The following is a 24,075-nucleotide window of genomic DNA, read 5'->3' as shown; positions in this document are numbered from 1 at the left end:
GATGTCTTCCCAAATGTCCAGCCAAGTGTATATAGGCCCCTATAGATCTCTAATTCCTGTGTTTATTTAATAACTGTAGACATGGTAAATTTTTCTTCAGTTTCGATAAGTGAAACTACCCTTGTGTTTTTTCAGTTTGGCCATGTGTATTTTCATTTCAATGAGAATCCAATGAGCTACCATTTGTAATGATAAATTAATAGAATTTTATTTATAGTATGGATTTTCGTGTTAATGAAATCTTTGCAACTTGGCGCCATCTGGAAATGTAGTTCGGTCCGTCTACCAAGAATACGGTAGTTTTCCCCTAATTTTGATCTATAAAATGAATGGTTCCTACATAATTCTTTTCTTGAATGTCCGTTTGTATGACTGCTTTCCTTCTGCACACTGGTGTTATACGTTACTGCTTGCCTAGTCGAAACTCCCTGATTTAATGTTACACTCCGATTAATTGCTCTAAGTGAGATGTGCAAGGACCGAACGGTGCTGAAAAATAGACTACTGTGTTCCGCTTTGGGTCCAACATGAAATATGCGACACCTCTGCTTTGTGTTTATTGCTTAAGAAAGCTTGTGTGAAATTTCTTGGAAATCTGTCAATCACTTTCACAAGCCCTCACCACACCACCTTTAACTTACTGATTTTAACCGGTAATTGGATAGTCACGGCCATAAGGAAGTATTTTATGACTTCTATATGTGTAAGTCGTTATCCGTTGCCGTCTTTAAATTCATTAAACACTAATCTTATGAATTATATGGTTCTGAGCACTATAGGACTTAACATCCGTGGTCATCAGTCCCCTAGAACTTAGAACTACTTAAACCTAACTAACCTAAGAACGTCACACACATCCATGCCCGAGGCAGGATTCGAACCTGCGACCGTAGTGGTCACGCAGTTCCAGACTGTAATGCCTAGAACCGCACAGCCACACCGGCCGGCAATCTTATTAACTGTCTCACTTTGCGTCAGTAGTGAGCTTGCATTTGAGCCACCATAGTAGAGCTGTCTGACACATAGCTCCCAGTCAGTACACTGCTTGGACTCAGCTGACCCTACCAGGTCACATAATTTTATTCACAGTAGGTACACTTTATTTTTGATGGAAATGAAATGAGCTTATGGCATCGTTAGCCAGGAGGCCCCATGCGGGAAGGTTCGGCCGCCAATTGCAAGTCTTATTTCAGTCGACGCCATATTGGGTGACTTGCGCGCCGGTGATGAGGATGAAATGATGATCAGGACAACACAACACCCAGCCCCGAGCGGAGAAAATCTCCAACCCAGCCGGGAATCGAACTGAGGCCCTCTTGAATGGGAGGCGAGCACGTTACCACCCAGCGAAGCAGGCATACTTTATTCTTGACGCCTTACAAGGAGAGCATAAATGATTAATAAACGGGAATGTTTTATTTCCCAGACCCTGCGTAGGTAGAAGTAATGATAAACAGAACAGGCATTCCATATTTATTGTACTTTGCCACGATAGTTCTCTCTTGACACAAAAGGCTATAATCAATAGAAACGTTTTATTTAGCTAGCGCTGTATCATAGTTCACAAATACAGTTAATAAGTGCATTAACAGACAATTTTGATGCATACAAATATACAAAGTTCAATAAATAACCACAATAACTATACTAGAATTTTAAATAATAAATGGCACGTCTTGAGAAATACACATATAGTAACCTGTGTGCCAATATGCCAAACAAAAGGTCTAGGTACTAATGTACCCAATTACTTATATTAAATTAAATCTATGATTGTAGATTACATATTGCACTTCTCCTTGCCTTATAAGCTAGCTGAGTTACGGGTTTTCAACTGTTGCTACTGAATGGCGAAAACTCTCTTTATGAATGATATTTCACACGTATACTCATATTTCAACAATCTACAATTTTACCTCTGGGCAAGCGAGATCAGAAACGTGCAGCCTATACCGCGCATGCGCATCCTGCGATCTGTCGTGAACTCTCAGGCTGCGTGTGGTTGACACTGGGGAATCACTGGCTTCCGATTTATGGAGTCCAAACTCTCGAACAGAAAATGTTTCGGCCGGGACAGAAGGCCACTAGCTCATCTGCAAGTATGTAAGGTTTTCCCGTTACACACTGTTGAGAAAGTGAAATTAATTATCTTTTCTCTTCCGTTACCCTCATACTTATAGTATGAAGACGAAATGAGTTTTACGGTGTCTCATCTTTGGTAGCCCTTGAGGAGATACTGCAACTGAACAGATCGGACAGGAATTTCTGGATCCCGCATTTCTGCCATTTCACTCACATTTCCAGACTAATTCCTCATATAAAGTTTGAGATGCCAAATGGAAAAAGATAGTAAAGAAACTGCACATACATGCACACTTAAATCAGGTCTCTACATATACCAGTAAATGACACCAAACAATGTATGAAGTTAATGGACCAGTATAATGAAAATCTCTTGCGAAAGAACTCTTGCTCATAGCTCTGATATGTTGAATTTATTCACATTAAATCTGTTTGCGTTACTGTGCTGATAAAACATGTGTCTGTTTTGTTGTAGCATAGATGATACAAATTGCATCCTTTCCATACTTTAAGCGGGTTGCTCAGCCTTGACACCACTGAGCATCAAGGTATCCTCTCTTAATGTTTTGTTGGCTTTCCGTCCCCAACACCATTATCTCATTTCCCTTCCATGAAAATTAAGATTTAATATTTTAGCTTTGATTTCAGTAAACTGAGGTACTTATCTAGCACATACAACCAGTAGTTAATGGCTTGCTTCTTCTGTAGATGTTATGTATTAAAGTTCATTTGTAGCTAACAGCAACTATTTATCTACAAAAATTGGTTGTGTTAAGTAGTTTAACGTTTACATCACATTCTGTGAACTGATTATATGTTTCTGGTGCATGAAACAACTGTTCCCATCAGCTAGTTTCCATTTACAATTTACAACAGACTTAATTATCTCTTTAGTTATAAATAACAAATGTTGTAAGCAAGAGAAACCACTTGCTACCTCCTGAGTTATTGCCATTGTGTATGATTGTACCTGTTGAAGTATTTTTAGTTTCATATTAGGAAACAATTTCCATAATATGTACAAAACTAAAGTCTGATACATTCTTTTAGTTCTCTATGTCAATAATTTCTAAGGCTAAATTAAACAAATTTTTCGACAGTACTTGTATGTATAACTGTCATAGTCAGTTTCTTTTCAACCTCTCACTGCCGTCCTAGGAGAAATACTTCTCAATCAGTCATCTTTCCAACACTAATGAGAAATCAGCTTTTACAGCTGTTTCAAAAGTTGAGTACTTGACATTCAATTTGATAATAATACAGTATTTATGAATTTGAGGAAAACTTAACTCCAAGGATATAAAGTACAGTGATAGACTAAATAGCGAATTAACAGACTGTTTGTGTTCTTAATGGACAGCCTTACAAAACAGTTACAGGACTCAGCACATTATTATATGAAGCCATATATGAAACACATGGAAAATCAACAAGTGTGACAATCCTGGAGCGATAGCAAGGGTACTCACAACTAGAACATTACGTGTTTGTATCTTGTTCAAAGCAGGTTGTATCGATAGGCTGAATGATAAAAATATTTTAGAATATCTTCTTCAAGAAAATTAATATATTATTGAACTCTATAATTCCCAGCTCTCAATGTTTAATGTATTGCATAGCTGCAGTAAAAATACTTTTATGAGTAGATCTTGTCCTTGACCAGCATGTTGTACACTCTTTATAGTCAGTTATCATGCGTCTCTCTCTCTCTCTCATCATTTCCCTCTTGACACACCAGCACACAGACACATTACAAATAAATATTCTGTTCCTTTTTACATCCTCTTTTAACAATGTAGCAGCAATTGTTACAGCCATATGACAGCTTACTTGTGTGCAGCCAGGTACATTTCAGTCCATATTTTTACAGTTCACAGCTACAAATTTCTTAATATAATTATTGATTTTTAATTTACAGAAAAGACAGCGTTTTGTTACAGCAGTGATATGAGTAAAACTTTACAAATGAAGGACTACACAGAAAGAGAGATCAAAACTGAATGTGTGCTTTGATTTAGAAGAATTTATTATGTTTAGCATCAGTATGTAAACTTTTTAATGTATGATAAAGTTATCATATAAACTCATTTAATTTGAATGAGTTTATTGACGATAAAATATTCAGTTCCAGTCTTAGTGCCAAAATTTTCAGTACTTAAATAGAAGTATGTAATGTGACTTGCAGTTAAAGAAATCAGCAGAAAACACACTCAAATCATAGATTCTGAAAGTTACAATGGCACTTTAGCTACATTTGTATCATCGGTGAACGAACTTCCCTACACAGTTCGTTTTTTCAGAAGTACCAAATTTGTGTTGTTGTATTTTTTAATGTCTAGAGGTGCTGATGGTTCATTCTTCTTCGTCTGAGTGTGCCACACCAGTACCTAAAACAACGTAAAGAAATTATCACAAAGTGCTTGCTTGAACCAGCAATATCTTTAAGAATTTATCTCTGCAATCTTCAACTGTCTGAGAAACTGTGAACAATAATCTAGTATATTACAGTAATATGACAGTATATACTTTATGTCTATCTGAAGTGAATCTTTTCATATACATACACTCCTGGAAATTGAAATAAGAACACCGTGAATTCATTGTCCCAGGAAGGGGAAACTTTATTGACACATTCCTGGGGTCAGATACATCACATGATCACACTGACAGAACCACAGGCACATAGACACAGGCAACAGAGCATGCACAATGTCGGCCCTAGTACAGTGTATATCCACCTTTTGCAGCAATGCAGGCTGCTATTCTCCCATGGAGACGATCGTAGAGATGCTGGATGTAGTCCTGTGGAACGGCTTGCCATGCCATTTCCACCTGGCGCCTCAGTTGGACCAGCGTTCGTGCTGGACGTGCAGACCGCGTGAGACGACGCTTCATCCAGTCCCAAACATGCTCAATGGGGGACAGATCCGGAGATCTTGCTGGCCAGGGTAGTTGACTTACACCTTCTAGAGCACGTTGGGTGGCACGGGATACATGCGGACGTGCATTGTCCTGTTGGAACAGCAAGTTCCCTTGCCGGTCTAGGAATGGTAGAACGATGGGTTCGATGACGGTTTGGATGTACCGTGCACTATTCAGTGTCCCCTCGACGATCACCAGTGGTGTACGACCAGTGTAGGAGATCGCTCCCCACACCATGATGCTGGGTGTTGGCCCTGTGTGCCTCGGTCGTATGCAGTCCTGATTGTGGCGCTCACCTGCACGGCGCCAAACACGCATACGACCATCATTGGCACCAAGGCATAAGCGACTCTCATCGCTGAAGACGACACGTCTCCATTCGTCCCTCCATTCACGCCTGTCGCGACACCACTGGAGGCAGGCTGCACGATGTTGGGGCGTGAGCGGAAGACGGCCTAACGGTGTGCGGGACCTTAGCCCAGCTTCATGGAGACGGTTGCGAATGGTCCTCGCCGATACCCCAGGAGCAACAGTGTCCCTAATTTGCTGGGAAGTGGCGGTGCGGTCCCCTACGGCACTGCGTGGGATCCTACGGTCTTGGCGTGCATCCGTGCGTCGCTGCGGTCCGGTCCCAGGTCGACGGGCACGTGCACCTTCCGCCGACCACTGGCGACAACATCGATGTACTGTGGAGACCTCACGCCCCACGTGTTGAGCAATTCAGCGGTACGTCCACCCGGCCTCCCGCATGCCCACTATACGCCCTCGCTCAAAGTCCGTCAACTGTACATACGGTTCACGTCCACGCTGTCGCGGCATGCTACCAGTGTTAAAGACTGCGATGGAGCTCCGTATGCCACGGCAAACTGGCTGACACTGACGGCGGCGGTGCACAAATGCTGCGCAGCTAGCGCCATTCGACGGCCAACACCGCGGTTCCTGGTGTGTCCGCTGTGCCGTGCGTGTGATCATTGCTTGTACAGCCCTCTCGCAGTGTTCGGAGCAAGTATGGTGGGTCTGACACACCGGTGTCAATGTGTTCTTTTTTCCATTTCCAGGAGTGTCAATTATCACTGGTTTCCTAACATCCATGAACTAGTAGCAATGGAGTGACTACAAATAATAACAGCGTCATATTTATTGAAGGTTTATATTACTTAATAATGGAACATGCGTCATCATTAAATGGAAACAGTAGTTATAAACCTGCCTTGTTAGCTCCTTGTGCTAATGTGCGGCTGCTTTGGGACAAGGAGGTACAACGATCCTTGATCACACCCCCCCAGGAAAATTAACGATGATTGGTCTGCGTACTGGCCAGCCTCAATGTGAGTCAGTTTTAGCTGGTTTTCCATTTCGCACTAGGTGAACAGTGGTCTGGTATCCATGTTCCACCTCAGATGCAAGATCGCAAACATGGGTTTCTACTGATTTTGATAATCAAATTCTACCACAACTCAATTGAAACAATCACTATTCTGTATGTTCTTCATACAGGCATAACAGTTACAGTTGGGTAACTACAGAAATAGGAGAAAACACATGAGGCAGAAATATGTAACTGTGTATGAAGGGAATTTTTAAAAATAGGGAGTTACAATAAGTTACCAGTGCTGAAATCCATGTGCATAAAAGCGCCCAGTGCCAGGACAAGGAACGTCCCACTGTTCCTCTATCGTACCGACGTCGTGGATGAGTAATGGGGACTGCCATGTCAAACAACTTGGGTGTGTTTTTCGGTGGTTCTCCACATTCACCTATTTAAATACTGGGCTGGTTGCTACATCCGATGTCAGACACATGATGTGCCAACACTATGTAACACGATGTCACAATTAATTGTATGATCAAACTAATCAGAGACTGAATTGGTGCACAGACTCCAGCCCAGGGAAGGGAGGGGGTGGTGTGAGGGCCTGACAACAGCATTACAATCCCTTTAGGAATGGTGACCCCACTGTAGTAATCGCCTATATGCAGGTATTGTTGGTTATCTGTAAAATAGGAGATGGACGATATCATTTCCAACCAGGTATTGGCTGGATAAAGGGTACCAGACAGGACTGAAGAGGCGGAGTACGTAAATAGCCAAAACTTAGTAGATGTAAACGAGGAAAATTGAAAATATTGTAACAGAAAAAAGTATGAAGTAAAACAAAACATATGCTTTGTACATACCACGTTTCATCAATTAATATTACAGGTGACACAGTTACTAACAAATGAGAGAAACCTGCACAACCATTAAAAGATTTTTATAAATGTGTGTATGATTCATAAATAATTTAGAAGTAAAGGAAACAACTCCCCAGATAGCAGAGGTATTTAATCATGGACAGGCACACAAAAAGAGTGAATCTCTTAACGAGCTCGAGCACACACATACACACACACACACACACACACACACACACACACACACACACACACACAATAATTCTAATTGAACATACAATATGTTCTGTGGGCACAGTACAGCTGGAGAGGTGTGTTTAGGTATGTTTAGGTGTGTGTGTGTGTGTGTGTGTGTGTGTGTGTGTGTGTGTGTGTGTGTGTGTGTGTGTATGTGTTGTGTGTGCACCAGCTTGTTAAAGGACTTGTGCAGAAGCTAGTAAAGTTTTCATTCCTTTTTGTGTGTCTGCCTATAAGTCAATGCTTGTGCTATTTGGTCATTTGTCTCCTTTCCTCATTACTCCACTCTATCAGAATTTTCCTCGCCATGATTGTACAGTTCCACACATGAATGAGAAACCCAGGTAGTGGATAATGAAAATAGTGATATTGTGGAAGTAATGTGAAAAGATGTGTATAAAGCCATTCAGCAGAAGAAGAATGGGAAGCCATATACAGAAGATGACACAGCACTATTTTATGCTTCTCACTGCGTTATATGCTTCAATACCGAGCCATGTACCTTGCTCTGCATAAAACAAAATCAAATTACGATAACAGTTGACCGTAATACTATCATATTACTACCAACTAAAACTTACGTGCTCTCGTATGAGTGGTTCCCCATGATGATACGGAAACAATGATTACACTTATCTTCACCTACTGAATCACTAATCAAGGTTCACAGCTTATACATGGTGAATCACCTAAAACTTGCATTCATATATTGCGGAAATTGAAAATGCTTTTGGTGTGCAGTTTCTAGAGAATGGATTGGTAATGAGGGGCTCCTATTGCTATCCAATCAACAGATCGTAATGATACTTAGAAAGTGTAGTTTCTGTGTGAACAAACTAAATGTAGGGCAAATTAGAATGTAACTGGTGTTTGTTGCAGCATTCATGTGCGAGTCGTTTACGAGATATCGTATTTTGAAAAGTTCTCACACCGTCCCTTGTACAACACTTGTAGCCCACACTAAAAATCACCAGAAGTGCATATACTAGTTATGTAGATGCCGATCAGTACCGAGACAACTGAAGGTCACAGGTTGTGTTCAAACTGACCGCCGGCTGCTGTAATACAAGCTTCTAATTTGTGTGGAACGACTGCTGCACATGTGCTAGCATTTCAGCGGAGATGTCCGAGCATGCTGCAGTAATAAGTCTTTGCATGTCATCGGGTGTAGTTGGTATGTCTTGGGAGCCAGCGTCTTTCAGCTTTCCCCAAAGAAAAAGAACTCAACAGGCGCCAAATCTAGGAAACGGGCTGGTTGAGGTACAGGTCCTATGCGACCTGTCGAACGATTTGGAAACAATTCGTGAAGACATGCTGTAAGTACGTCGTGCACTATGGGCTGAACAGCCGTCATTTTGGTACTACAGGTTCCTCCTAGTCTGCAGAGGAACATCTTTTAACATCCATGGAAGATGGTCTGTTAAGAGTCTGCGATACTTGTGAGCTTCCAGTGTTCCCTCTATGAAAAATAGGCCTATGAACTGAAGCTTCACTATCGCACATCACACGTTTACACACCACGGACACTGATATCCACCTGACGAAGGCAAAGGGGATTGTCAATAGAACAATAGTGCACGGTTTGGCGGCTTGCCTGGCCAAGACTGGTAAGTGTGGTTGCACCACTAAACAAGATATATGATACCCCTGGAGTATCCTGTCTTAATGCCCATGTACAGAATTTAACACGATTCTCCTAATCGTTTCCATGCTGCTCTTGATGGAGAGTGATGGGATAGGGATGGAGCCTTCGTCGATGGAGAATGCATACATCACTTACCTGACTCATGCCACTACCTCGTGTGGTGTGACGGAAGCTAATATGTGAATGAACTTACACTACCACTTTCACGTAACTGGTCGGAGAGGTCGATAAATAATTGCAGTGTCGGTGTGGGAACTTCCCAAAATGAGATATTTTGAAAACGACTGACAACAGAATCCTGTTACAAACATAACCGATATTTTAACTTACCCAAATTTTAGTTTGTTAGCGTCAATAGCCCTTATTCAATTAAAAAAGGTGTCTGTTTGCACGTGTACTGGGATATCTTGCCGCATATACTGTACAAGAACGAGCTGCATTCTTTCTACACGCTCTATGCATCATGAGCATGTCGGCTTCTTCCGCATTGGTAAATACCATAGTCTACTCACGACATGTTGCTTGGACTGTGACACACTAACTGACTAGAAAGACGCAATGCACTCGAGGAACACACGAGAACACTTTAAGCCATCATAACATCGTATCTAGCAGTTACACAGATTGTATGGGACAAACAAGTGTCGGTGTGGGAGCTTCCCAAAATAAAATATTTTGAAAACGACTAACAACAGAATCCTGTGACAAACATAACCGACATTATAACTTACCCAAATTTTAGTTTGTTAACGTCAATAGCCCTTATTCAATTTAAAAAAGTGTGTGTTTGCACAAAAAGTATACTTTGTAAGTGTTATTACAATCTATTTGCGAGATAACATCCCAAAGATGTTCAGGCTCACATGCGGTTTCACTTCGTCTAAATGTCTTGGCTCAAACTCGTCTACAGTTGAACCGCACGTGTCGCATCACACGCCCTAAATGAGATACTTGTGGCCCTTTGCTTAAATTTTCTGCCTGATGGCAAGTTTGCGAAATTATATGAAACAAGCAAAGTTGATATAACATATAATCACAGTAATAATATTATCGGGAACTACATTAACGACCCACAAATGATGTAGGCCACACAGTTGCGACTTGGTTAGAATAATGTTTATTCAGAAAACAAACTAATAGTGAAAGTGGTCGGATTTGGAGTTACTGTTACACCCAAGCTCATATCCATTTGACACAGTTCGATCATTTGCAATCTCATCGCGAAATACAAGTCCAATACTCCACCTATTCCTACGCGAATAGTTAGAGTTCACACCAGGCGCGCAGCTGCTCACGGATCAGAGACTAAGTCCCGCGATACCACACAACGTTAAATTTTCTAAGACTTTTCACTTCCTAAGGACCGACTGTCCACTTTCGCTTCTCAATCCAAACTGTCATTTTGCCCGTATCCGGCCGCGTCACCCACGTGCCGAACATCGTCGCTCAACTGACTAGTGTACTTTCCTTCCCTGAAGCCGTTTCATAATAAACGTTAAATTCTTTTACATAAAACCAATACAATTTCCTTCTTAACGTTGAATGTCACGGCCAGTAGCCTTGCACCAAAGTACTTTCTGGTAAATAAATAAAGATCAAAAGTAACTATTATGCACTAAACTTTACAACAAATTTTCTATTACCTAATGTTTCAATACGATGTCATGTTGTCATCGTTCAATGTGTTTTGTGTGGAGGACATGATGTTTTGATGCTTAACTGAAAATACTGACAATTTAAATTTACTAAATATTTTAAGCAAATAAAGTTACAGAGTTGATATTTACAACATTTATCATTTTAATGATGCGCATTTATTTGAAATGTCGATCGTTAAGATCGACCAAAGCGTTCAGATTTTAGTATTCAGGTCGTTTTTACAAAACTTGTTAATTTCACTTTAACAGTAAATCCTAAACTATTATAGATATTAACAATATTCAAGTTTCATTGGAATCATCATGAAAATTTATGGAAGATTGTAGATTAAGATAACTGTGGCTTCATTCCCTGAATTACTAAGGAATTAAATAGTTTTCATAAATGTTTCCCTTTTGGGCCGATCCTAGGTCCCCCATATTTAACAATGTAAGCCTCCATGGGCACAAACACCTTCTAAGTGGGGTTTCCCTATGACGTAGGTTCTCGTCCGTGGCGTGCCATATATGTTATAAAGTAGCACCCAAATCTACAAAACACAAATTCATAATACAATAACATAAATATCCTAAGCATCAGATCAATAGTGTAATTATTTGTAGTGGTGTTGATGCAGCATGCTTTAAATTTAAAGAAACTTATATCTGACATAAACTATGAATTACGGCATATTAATTAAACGCCAAATAAAATTATACATTGATCAAAATCGACTGTCTATTGAAATGCTGCAGAAATATCAGAGTCACTGTGCTCCCTGTCACAGAACTTTTTCCTCACAACGAATTCTCTAGCGGCGCTCCACAGATTAAGATCGGAGTACCGCATCGAAATTCTGTATTGCTCTGTATGCGATTGGAATAGTTTTGGGGGAACAAATCCGATGAAATTCGAATCGCGTGTAGATACCAGAAAACAAACACTTTCCGAAGCCACCTAGATTTACACTAAACACTTCCCCCTGTGGAATCGATACAAACACATCTATACTACACAGTAAGCAATTGATTTACAGCGTTTGCAAGATGCTCGTAACTTCTTCAATGATTTTGACACGTGACATGTTATGGAAGTCCCTCTAGAGACATGCATCTCGTGACAGATTTCCAATCGACTTCATCGACAAATTACTGTATTCTTTTAATTTTGGACTCAAAACTAACAGCAAATATGAACAAATCTCACTCGTTTAATTCCGCGCAATGAAGCTGCGTACACAAATCGTTACTCCATACAACATTAAATTATTCCCCCAAAATATTCTCAGATAATTAGATAAACGCACATCTGTCTTCCTAGATAAGCATGATTAATTTTCACTTTCCAAATTTCTCCGACCTGCATGCACCCAGATTTGCGTGACCATATCTTGTAACTTGGAAATTACAACAAAAATATCGAAAAACTAAAGCCTAACACATACATACACATAAATAAATCCCTTATATACCCCCCAAAACATAATTTATACGCGTACTGTACACTAATTTTGACTTGATAACGTTCACCAGATAATCAAGTTCTCCTACCTCCTCGCCCCGAAATATGTGTCTAAACTATCTTTTTACAACTGCACAGACCCTATGCCAAAGAAAAAAAGAACAAAACAAAAATCCTTATGCGACGAAACGACAAACAAGCTACAATAAATCCTGAAATAAAACATTGCAAATTACCCCTCCAAATAATCTTATATTGATGTTCTTCAGTACAGTTTTGCGCTCCCCGCATATTCCGGCAGACCGCATGAATTTCCTTTTCCCCCGGAACTGCTTTCATATACAGCAGCTAAAATTCGGTCTTTGTCTCCTCCCTTCCATTGTCTTCCTCTCCAACGGGTAGCTGCGACAGAACATCGGCAGTACAATTCTCGGTCCCTTTAATGTAGCGTATCTAGAAACTAAATTGCTGCAGGAACATTTCTCAGCGCATCAAAGGGTCGTTTAGTATTCTACAGTCTTGCAGAAAGCTAAGGACCTTATGCCCAGATGGCACTGTAGCCTCTCTACCTTCCAAATGCCTACGGAACTTTTTGAATCCATACACTATTGCAAGCAGCTCCTTCTCTGATATGCTGTATCCTCATTCGTGATTGTTGAGTATGCGGATGGCGAAAGCCACACTCCGGTTTTCTACCTTCCCGCCGATTTGTTTTTCTTGGAAGATTTCGCAGCCTATCCCATAAGCTGAACGGTCTGACGACAAACAGAACGGAAGTGTCGAAGTGTCATGCCGGGGTGTGAGTTATTCATTCCTCTATCCCCCGAGAATTTTCGATAAAACTCACATAATCCGAGGTACTATGTTAATTGTTTTCTGTTGGTTGTCCTTTTACAATCCGTGATTGATTTTAGTTTCGCAGTACTCGGTAAAATTCCCTCAGATGTAAGACTTTGTACTTGAAACTGAATTTCCGCTAGGAAAAAATTCGCATTTGGCAATCTTTAACGTCATCCCACCTCATCTGAAGGACACAAGCACTTCCTCCAGCAATTTACAGTGTTCGTACCAGGATTCCGTCGCTATGAAAAGGTCGTCCACATATAACACCAACTTATTCATTAAGCGTTCTCCTAAGATACGGCTTAGCGTTCTCACAAATACAGCCACTGAAACCTTGAGGCCGAACGGTGCAACCTGAAACCGGTAGCTTCGTACTTCGAATAAGAAAGCTGTGTAAAGTCTGCTTTCGTCTGCCAATGGGTATGCCAAAAACCTGAGGTCAAGTCAATGCCAGACATCAGTTTTATGTTCCTGAAGTTTTACAGCAGTTGCTCCATATTACCAAGCTCGTCGAGTTCTCTCACAGTTACCTTATTGATCTTACACGCATCTAACATGATTCTAACCAATTTGTCTTTTTTCTTTAAAATTACAATGCGATTACAATAATTGCTCCTACACTGCTCTATAATATCCCATTCTAGCATTTTCCTTTACCTGGCCCTGACGGCTTCCCGATCAGGAATAGGAATAATATAATGCTTGTACTTAATTGGCTCGTACGGCTTCACTTTAATGGAATATTCAAAGTCTGTTACTTTACCGGGACGATCACAAATGTGTCCTCATAACGGCACAACAATTCACATAACTGCTTTCTCTCTACCTCCGATATACCCTCGACTGCTTCTACCATTTCCTTTATCCTGCCACACATATTGTTTTCTTCATCTCAACCATGTGTAATTATGGTGTGCCCAGTGTGGTTGTTCCCCGTCAAAAGATTCTTAAATTTTACTTTTCTTTTTGCACCCTCAATTTCAAAATCCAAACCCCTTCCCACACAGTGAAACGAAGTTTTATATTTACATAAGAAATCCGTTCCCAGCGCCACTTTATTTACAAGTGCATTCACTACAAAGCATCTTATACTAAAATGATTCTCTTCGTACTTGAATTCCAATAGCACTTATAGCCTTATCAGCTGACTTAAACCCCCAACTGCCGTTTTAATTTTTACACTATTTACAGGTAGTAATACTAATTTCTTATTCTTTGCCCTATATACAAAACCTCTTGACACTGCCGACACATTACTTCCAGAATCAAGCAGTGTGCCTACTTTCTCGTCAATTGCTTTATTACAATGATAGGCTGAACGTTAATCATTTCCTATCGCTCTAAACACTGTTCCCTTAATAAATCATTCTTTAGGTCTCGTCCCTTCTCTTTCATCTCCAGAGTACGTATATCCTCTTTGAGTCACCTCTGAATTACATAATGGTCTCAAAATAATTCATTAAATGCTTCTTTCGGCCTATTTTAATTTTTTCTCCCTTCTAGACTTCTCAGTATATTAAACTTATCTCGAGTCCACAAATGACGCTATAATGTTCTACCATTCCATCGCCAATCAGTTCCAGTAAAATCTCATTCCTCCTTTAGATATCTTTCTGTCCAAATATCAATTTCTACATTAGAATCAAACACATTGTATTCTCCCTTACAATTATTTACTTTAGTAGCTAAAAATCATTATCATAAAATAAAGCATTACGTTTTACTTCCATGTCATTACAAACACTTTCACAAACAGCACTTTCAACACCCGCTGATAAGTCATTCAACTTGCTACATAAAACCTCACTTACGTCCGTCGGCAAATCACCAATATAAGAACCGTTCATAGTTACACCATCCTCTGCCGTTACATCACATAAATTGTAGCTACAGCATCGTGCAATTTCAAAATCAACAATACCATTCAATTCCGCTGCGTTTTGATTTAAACCTGAGCATACTACCTTTTCCTCTCCTACACACTCCTGCGCCACATTAATTTCAGATCGCACATCAAATTCAGATCCACATCCATTCTCAAACTCCATCCAGAATTTCCGGTTCACCTCCATTATTAGAAACGTATGCACAGATTTCTTCCTCTAAAGTATCAATACCAGCAGCTTCAACTTTCGTAACATCAAAAACTGGTTCAAATGGCTCTAAGCACTATGGGACTTAATATCTGAGGTCATCAGTCCCCTAGACTTAGAACTGCTTAAACCTGACTAACATAAGGACATCACACACATCCATGCCCGAGGCAGGATTCGAACCTGCGACCGCAGCAGCAGCGCGGTTCCACACTGAAGTGCCTAGAATCGATCGGCCGCAGTGGCCGGCTTTAATAACTTCAGCACACAAACATCATTACTACCTTCCTTCAAAAATAATTCACCAATATCCACCGATATGCACACGAACTCGTCAACAGCTGACGAGGCTAATGCTACGCCGCCCTCATTAACCTCCTTAACAATTTTCTCCATCATCACCTTCATCACTATAATCGTTACCGCTGGTTAGTACCTCTATAGAATTTTCCATACCATCTTGCCTACACATACAATTTCTTACGTGGCCTCCCAGATCTGTCAGCAACTTCTCCACCTTACCACAGAAATTTTTCTTCGCTTTATTTACCTTAGAGTCAAGTATCCCAGCTTCATCAGAAAGTTTGCCCATTTCATCACCAATAGTTTTTAATTTTTCGTTTATCAATTCCTCGATTCTACTAGCAATTTTACCTACTTCGTCTTTCACAACCGAAGCTGTTTCAGATTGAACAGAATCATTTTTTAAAATTTATGTCACCCATATCGGATTTAACAGAATCAGTTTTGGATCCCAATCCTCTTATCATTTGCATTAATTGCGACATCATGTCTACCCCAAATTCATCTCCCTTGCCAGATTTCTGAATATTTGCCCCACTAAATTCACCTCCGATCACGCTCTCCCGCTCCGAAATCTGGCTAAGCGGATCGGTAGTAGTTTCGGACCCACACAAACTGGCCGACTGCTTAATATTAGCGACGTCTATTGTTGGCGATTGAACTACAGAATCATACATAATTTCGGTATCAGCTCAGGTACTTATCTTTGTCGTGCTGGTTAGTACTGACATGGTATTTCTGCCGATGTTGCAGTTGAAGCCGATGCTTAAGATCTCGTAGCCTCCGCGGTGGTACTGCAACCGCCACTGCGCCATGAGTCGTCGTTGAAGATGCCGCTTCTGGCTGGAACCACGTACTTTCGATGTCGCCTCTTCTTCGGCGTTACTTTTTCATCACTCCTAAGCACTTCTAAAACTCGATACGCAAAACTGTTGCAAAATTCGTAGCTCAGAGCCCCCACGCAAACTGCCTAAACTGCCACAGAATTGGGACCTAGACCACAGATTCAAAACTATTAAAGAAACCTAATATTCCGTCCTGAACCGATCTCACATTTAAATTTTACGGGAGGTCCTGCCTATCGAAGTTCAGAAATTAATTTTGAAAACACCTCGCAGAATTCAAATCCAATTCTAAAACTTTCCAGATTCATATTCCGCAACTAACACTTTCCATAATCCAATCCTCTTCCGACACTTTGCAAGATTCCTATCGTTCAATTAAACTTTCCAAATTCCTTACCCGGACGAGCCCCCAGTTGCGAGCAAACATACCAAAGATGTTCAGGCTCACATGCGGCTCCTCTCCTTCGAAATGTCTTGCCTCAAACTCTTGTATGGGTTGAACCACACGAGTCGCATTACACGCTCAAAATTAGACACTTGTGACTCTTTGGTTAAGTTGTCTGGCTGATGAAAAGTTTGCGAAATTGTATGAAACAAGCAAAGTTAATATAACACATAATGACAATAATAATAATATCTGGAATTACATTGACGACCCGTAAATGACGTAGGCCACACAGTTGCGACTTGGTTAGAATAATGTTTATTCAGAAAACAAACTAATAGCGAAAGTGGTCGTATTAAAAGTTACTGTTACACTCGAGTGCATATCCATTTCACACAGTTCGATCATTTACAATCTCATCGCGAAATACAAGTCCAATAGTCCACCTCGTTATCTACGCGAAAAGTTAGAGTTCACACCAGGCGCGCAGCTGCTCACGGCTCAGAGACTATGTCCCGCGATACCACACAACGTGAAATTTTCTAAGACGTTTCACTTCCTAGCTACCTAAGGACCGACTGTCCACTTTCGCTTCTCAATCCGAACTGTCATTTTGCCCGTCTCCGGCCGCGTCACCCACGTGCCGAACATCGTCGCTCAACTGACTAGTGCACTTTCCTTCCCTGAAGCCAATTCATAATAAACGTAAAATTTTTTTACATAAAACCAATACAATTCCCATCTTAACGTTGATTGTCACGGCCAGTAGCCGTGCACCAAAGTCCTTTCTGATTAATAAATAAAGAACAAAAGTAACTATTATGCACTAAACTTAACAGCAAATAGTCTATTACCTAATGATTCAATAAGGTGTCATGCGGTCATTGTTCAATGTGTTCTGTGTGGAGGACATGATGATCTGATGCTTAACTGAAAATACTGACAATTTAAATTCACTATATATTTTAAACAAATAAAGTTACAGAGTTGATATTTACAACATTTATCGTTTTAATGATGATCTTTTATTTGAAATGTCTTTCGTTGAGATCGACCAAATCGTTCTGATTTTAGTTTTCAGGTCTTTTTTACAAAACTTGTTAATTCCACTTTAACAGTAAATCCTAAACTATTATAGACATGATCAATATTCAGATTTCATTGGGACCACCATAAAAATTTATGAAAGATTGTAGACTAAAATTACTGTGGCTCATTCCCTGAATTACTACAGATTTAAATAGTTGTCATAAATGTTTCCCTTTAAGGTGGATCTTAGGTCCTCCATATTTAACATTGATAACCCTTCCCGGGCACAAACACCTCCTAAGTGGGGTTTGCCTATGACGCAGGTTCTCGTCTGTCTCACTCGCACACTACAGCGCTTAGGCCTGGTAAGCCTGGCCTCATTCAGCACAACAGACGCCTGTGAATTTCCCCTTCTCGTGGCGAATCTGTGCTCTTTGTGGCACTCGGTCCTGGACGACAGGATTCGTTTGACAATTCCTGGAAGGCTGTCTCTTTCGGCCATGTACTTAAATGAGAGCGAAATGCTCTTTAACTCACAAATTGATTTACTAAAAATACGAGCCCCTCATTTCCATTCCATACTGGGAAAACTGGACATCAATAGAGCTTCGCATTTCCGCAGTACATGCGCTGCAAGTTGTAGATGATGTATTCTACTAGATATTGAGCCACACCCCTTGCTCGTGACACCCATATTGCCCAAATCAACCAGTTGAGGGCTATCACTGAAATTCATGTCTCCTCAAAAATACCAACTGCGTTCACCTGTCACATACTGAACTTACAAATGCAACTCAACCCCCTACAAAACTCACTAACCTGACGTGACATTGCAGTCAAACAACGTCAAAAGAGAAATACTGCACTCAGCTTAGCATGTATAGATTGAAAAGCTCACCTGCAGTGAGGCATATTCTAAATTCAAGGATGGCGGTTGTAAGTTGTCGTTTGGAAGTCACACTGTGGGGGCTGGTTCAAGCTCTGCAATATGTTGGTGGTGACATCAGCTCTCTAGGCACCATCGTGTTATGGTGGCTAGAGCAATATTTCATTAGACTTCAATGATACGTCTTGTGTACAATGTGGGGCAGTCACTCCTGTATCAGTAATGGCAGGTCGGCCATCACCGAAAGGTGGCTGGTGGGTGGCTTCTGCCCCAGCAAAGAGGTACACGCATCATTACCCTATGTTGTTGACTTCAGGCTGAACACCTGCCAGAGTTCTGCCAGTGGGCTAAGGCCATGACATCAGCGGCATGTTTCTTCTTCTTGCTGTGACTGTGGTCTGCTCTTGCTCGGCGAGACTCTGGCGACTAAGGGCCAACTCGGGTCCAGCACAGAGATGAGGGGGGACTATCATCCACTGACATCTGGCAGGTGTCTGGAGCTGTGGTACCAAGTCCCACATGGAGACTCAATGGTAGAGGTAGCTGGCCCAACCCAGTCTCGAACCCACTGCTGCAGCTGGCGGCGTCTGGTCACCTCATCTAGCATAACCCTGGCATCGTGGTGGTGCTCCTGGACTCTGAATACATCTGCCTCAAAATTCACAGCAATTTATATGGCTCCAGGGTCATTTGTTGCTCTGTTACCCAGCTATAGATCGTATGGCTTAAAAGCGCTCTTATCCCGGGGTGGTGACACAGTCCTGACAACGCCAGGTATTACTGTTGCACGATGCAGATTTCGTCGAGTACGTCTCTTCCATTTTTCCGTATTTTGAGCACTTGTTGCTATATCCCGTGTGCCAACACGAAATGCTTAGCAGCCAGCGGTAGCAAAGGCAACGATCCTCGGTAGCCACCATATAAAGTCCTACGAGTTACACTTAGAAATAGGTATCAATGCTACATAATAGTTATGAAGAATAGACGTCTATTAAACCTAGTTGTAGGGTGATTAACGTTTAATTGAAGTAATGAGGTAGCATAATAGCAAAAGGTCTATCAATGAAAAATAGCTGCCAGCTAACTGTGGCGGTTTATTAGATTAGCTACCTCTTCGAGGAAATTTTAACAGTGGGTCAGATGATCCTTAAACTGCTCTAGTACTTCCATCCGTAGAGAAATATCACAGATTATACAGTATATATTTTAGACTTTATGTGTGAAATTAACACCGAAGAAATGATTAAAGATATTAATACTGCAACTTTGTTTTTCTGCAGGCAAATGAAACAAAACACATTACGTGCAAAAGTTTCTGACTATACTGCTGTATATTAATGGGAAGAAATCTTTTGAAAGATTGCTTTCCATTGAATATTAATAATTTTCTCTTGGTGCAGTTCTAAAAAGAAATCTGAAACCTTTCTGTGATAAAGAAATATTCGTTGCTGAAGCACATAGTTATGAAGAATAGACGTCTATTAAACCTAGACTTCAATGATACGTCTTGTGTACAATGTGGGGCAGTCACTCCTGTATCAATAGAGCTTCGCATTTCCGCAGTACATGTGCTGCAAGTTTTAGATGATGTATTCTACTAGATATTGAGCCACACCCCTTGCTCGTGACACCCATATTGCCCAAATCAACCAGTTGATCGTATGGCTTAAATGCGCTCTTATCCCGGGGTGGTGTGCGGGCCCTCTAACTGATAAGGGACCGCCACACAGCAGAAATGTATTACAGGCAAATGTAAATTCTTCTGGAAGTCCTCTGCAGCCAGTACCAAGCCAACGCGAGCCAGCTCTATGGCCCATTGCGTAATCAAAACAACAAACAGGTAGAAAGGGAATTCAACGAAAAGCAGAACAAACCGAGAAGATATTGCCCCGTGAGTGAGAGCCTGGAATCATAAAATGAGCATCATGACCTCAAAGAAGAGAAGAAAGACCTTCATTCTAACAGCACAGCTTGATTTCGCAAGAGAAAGTAAAATTTTCTGAAGAACACTGACGAAAAGGCAGCAAGATGAAGCCATGAAAGCCATTCTCGCAAAATGGAGAGATAATGAAGACTACTGACGAGCCCCGAAAATCGGGCCACATTCGGTCATCACCGGCCAGTAGAAACATCACTGTCACAGATGAGCAGTGATAAATACCCAGGCTTCCGAGCCTGAACCTGTTTACGTTTCTGTACACCAGCTTTGAGGCTGAGCCTGTGGTATGCTGCAGCTGTTCACCGAGACGACTTCTGCCTTTAGGACTGCCAGCTGTCTGTCTGCTGATCTTGATCATTGTGAGGTGTCGGCCTCGCAGCCACAGACGTGAAGACTTGTAAACCCTATCTCCCGTTTACTGAACCAAAATGGTAGTGTTCGGCGCACACTCCACCTGTCGTAGTGTTCGGGAGGCACACTAACCGCTGCTGCCCCTAAATACTCGTAGTCGGCAGTCAGCGGCATCCCCAGCATTCCTTGGTGGAAAGGCTATACCGTAGTTCATCTCACACTGTGCAGATCTGCCGAGAATTTCTGTGAACACTATCTCTCTGTAGTGCCCTAAGGTGGGCAGGAAAGAACTACGATCAAATTTGAACACACTGTATTTAACTAAAACGCCTTCTTGGCTTATACTAATTTCCAAACACAAGAACAACAAGAAGCGCAACAATTCTTGTGGTGACAAAAGCCAGATAAAAGTACAAGACAATAAAAAGAAATAATAACCATAATACTACTCTATACAATTACAAAGTGGCGTCATGATACAACTTTCTACTGAAGGCTACAACGAGTGTCTACTAGGCTAGAGCCGGCGTAGGTATTGGCCGGAGCTGTCCTAGCTGTAGGTACACACTGCCGGTCTGGCTCGGCGGAGTACTACACGTAGTCACATTAGTTTCAATTGGTGGATCTTTGTCACATGGCTTTTCACGAAGTAGTGCCGTGTTTATGCGGGAAGTCTGCTGATTTTTTAGATCCACTGGCGGGCTCTTGAAGGGATGTCGGCAGCCCACCTTGCTTGTCTGTTGTGCGGGCCCTCTAACTGATAAGGGACCGCTACGACAATCTCGATGTCTATGAGAGTGCCCTGGTGACATGTAGCCGCCTTCCTATGCAGAAACACTTGTTGTATTGAAACTTCCTGGCAGATTAAAACTGTGTGCCAGGCCGAGACTCGAACTCGGGGCCTTTGCCTTTCTGAGCTAGTAGAGCTGGTAGAGCACTTGCCTGCGAAAGGCAAAGGTCCTGAGCTCGAGTCCCGGCCCGGCACACAGTTTTAATCTGCCAGGAAGTTTCATATCAGCGCACACTCCACTGCAGAGTGTAAATCTCATTCTGGAAACTTCCCCCAGGCTTTGGCTAAGCCATGTCTCCGCAATATCCTTTCTTTCAGAAGTGCTAGTTCTGCAAGGTTCGCAGAAGAGCTTCTGTTAAGTTTGGAAGGTAGGAGACGAGGTACTGGCAGAAGTAAAGCTGTGAGGACAGTGCGTGAGTCGTGCTTGGGTAGCTCAGTTGGTAGAGCACTTGCCCGCGAAAGGCAAAGGTCCCGAGTTCGAGTCTCGGCCCGGCACACAGTTTTAATCTACCAGGAAGTTTCATATCAGCGCAGACTCCGCTGCAGAGTGAAAATCTCATTCTGGAAACTTCCCCAAGGCTGTGGCTAAGCCATGTCTCCGCAATATCCTTTTTTTCAAGAGTGCTAGTTCTGCAAGGTTCGCAGGAGAGCTTCTGTAAAGTTTGGAAAATAGGAGACGAGGTACTGGCAGAAGTAAAGCTGTGAGGACGGAGCGTGAGTCGTGCTTGGGTAGCTCAGTTGGTAGAGCACTTGCCCGCGAAAGGCAAAGGTCCCGAGTTCGAGTCTCGGCCCGGCACACAGTTTTAATCTACCAGGAAGTTTCATATCAGCGCAGACTCCGCTGCAGAGTGAAAATCTCATTCTGGAAACTTCCCCCAGGCTGTGGCTAAGCCATGTCTCCGCAATATCCTTTCTTTCAGGAGTGCTAGTTCTGCAAGGTTCGCAGAAGAGCTTCTGTTAAGTTTGGAAGGTAGGAGACGAGGTACTGGCAGAAGTAAAGCTGTGAGGACAGTGCGTGAGTCGTGCTTGGGTAACTCAGTTGGTAGAGCACTTGCCCGCGAAAGGCAAAAGTCCCGAGTTCGAGCCTCGGGTCGGCACACAGTTTTAATCTGCCAGGAAGTTTTATATCAGCGCACACTCCGCTACAGCGTGAAAATCTCATTCTGGACTTGTTGTATTAGTCACGCCGTCCGCCAGTGAGGCATGCAAAGGCCTCTGAAGATCGCTGAGACAGCGGCAGCAGGTTATGAGGCCATGCATTGCACAGTCTTTGTCCTGGGCACGCCACAGGGAAGAATATACGAGTGTAAACTTCACTGTAGTAAATTCTTGTTGCATCACCAGCGCGCTGTGCGCCGATCGGCCACATCCAGTGCACCCCATGCTCTATCATCCTGACAACAGCAGCAGTCTCAATGCAGGCATATACAGAACTTTCCCGTATGCTAAGTACCGGGTGATGAAAAAGTCAGTATAAATTCTAAAACTGAATAAATCACGGAATAATGTAGATAGAGAGGTACAAATTGACACACATGCTTGGAATGACATGGGGTTTTACTAGAACCAAAAAAATACAAACGTTCAAAAAATGTCGTAGAGATGGCGCTTCATCTGATCAGAATAGCAATAATTTACATAACAAAGTAAGACAAAGCAAAGATGATGTTCTTTACAGGAAATGCTCAATATGTCCACCAACATTCCTCAACAATAGCTGTAGTCGAAGAATAATGTTGTGAACAACCCTGTAAAGCATGTCCGGAGTTATGGTGTGGCATTGGCGTCGGATGTTGCCTTTCAGCATCCCTAGCGACGTCGGTTTATCACGATACACTTGCGACTTCAGGTAACTCCAAAGCCAATAATCGCACAGACTGCGGTCTGGGGACCTGGGAGGCCAAACATGACGAAAGTGGCGCCTGAGCACACGATCATCACCAAACGACGCGTGCAAGAGATCTTTCACGCGTCTAGCAATACTTTTTTTTTTCTTTTGGTTCTAATAAAACCCCATGTCATTCCAAGCATGTGTGTCAATTTTTACCTCTCTATCCACATTATTCCGTGGTTTATTAAGTTTTCGAATTTATACTGATTTTTTGATCATCCGGAACATTTAGCGTGACAAACACTCAATGAATTTGGTTATTCTAAATGTTTGTAGTACAAATATAGAGGTTGTTAGGTCGCTATTCGCAAATTTTACTGCATTCATATTTTGCCCTTCATTGCCTTCTATCAAAGTGATTTCTTTATGGACTCTGCTGTAAGAGAATATATTTTTTCAACTGAGTGGAATTTCAAGTGTCGCATTGTAAATGGTGTACCGCAAACCCAAATTACACTTGTTGGAATGTTATGATAATATTGAAAGCAGAGCATATTTAAGATGATAGGACAGTAAAGCGATCTTTTGCTTTAGGAAGTCTGCTTCACAATGCAAACTTT

At 41.7% G+C, this 24,075-nt stretch overlaps 1 protein-coding gene and 2 non-coding genes across 3 annotated transcripts in view; 2 read left to right on the top strand and 1 right to left on the bottom strand.

The window, feature by feature from the left end:
- Positions 1-1,543: 1,543 nt before the first annotated feature.
- LOC126456468 (galactosylgalactosylxylosylprotein 3-beta-glucuronosyltransferase P-like) overlaps positions 1,544-24,075 on the bottom strand; it is a 229,796-nt gene continuing 207,264 nt past the window's right edge. The window contains exon 6 of the mRNA XM_050092219.1: positions 1,544-4,469. Coding sequence (XP_049948176.1) covers positions 4,362-4,469 — 108 coding nt within the window. The 3' untranslated portion in view covers positions 1,544-4,361. The remainder of the gene's footprint in view (positions 4,470-24,075) is intronic.
- On the top strand, positions 22,046-22,120 carry Trnas-cga (transfer RNA serine (anticodon CGA)). The gene has a single exon. It is a non-coding gene; the product is annotated as a tRNA-Ser (tRNA).
- On the top strand, positions 22,347-22,421 carry Trnas-cga (transfer RNA serine (anticodon CGA)). The gene has a single exon. It is a non-coding gene; the product is annotated as a tRNA-Ser (tRNA).

This window comes from Schistocerca serialis, chromosome 2 (genome assembly GCF_023864345.2).
Source record: "Schistocerca serialis cubense isolate TAMUIC-IGC-003099 chromosome 2, iqSchSeri2.2, whole genome shotgun sequence".
Classification (NCBI taxonomy): domain Eukaryota; kingdom Metazoa; phylum Arthropoda; class Insecta; order Orthoptera; family Acrididae; genus Schistocerca; species Schistocerca serialis.
This window is presented reverse-complemented; position numbering and strand designations above follow the sequence as displayed.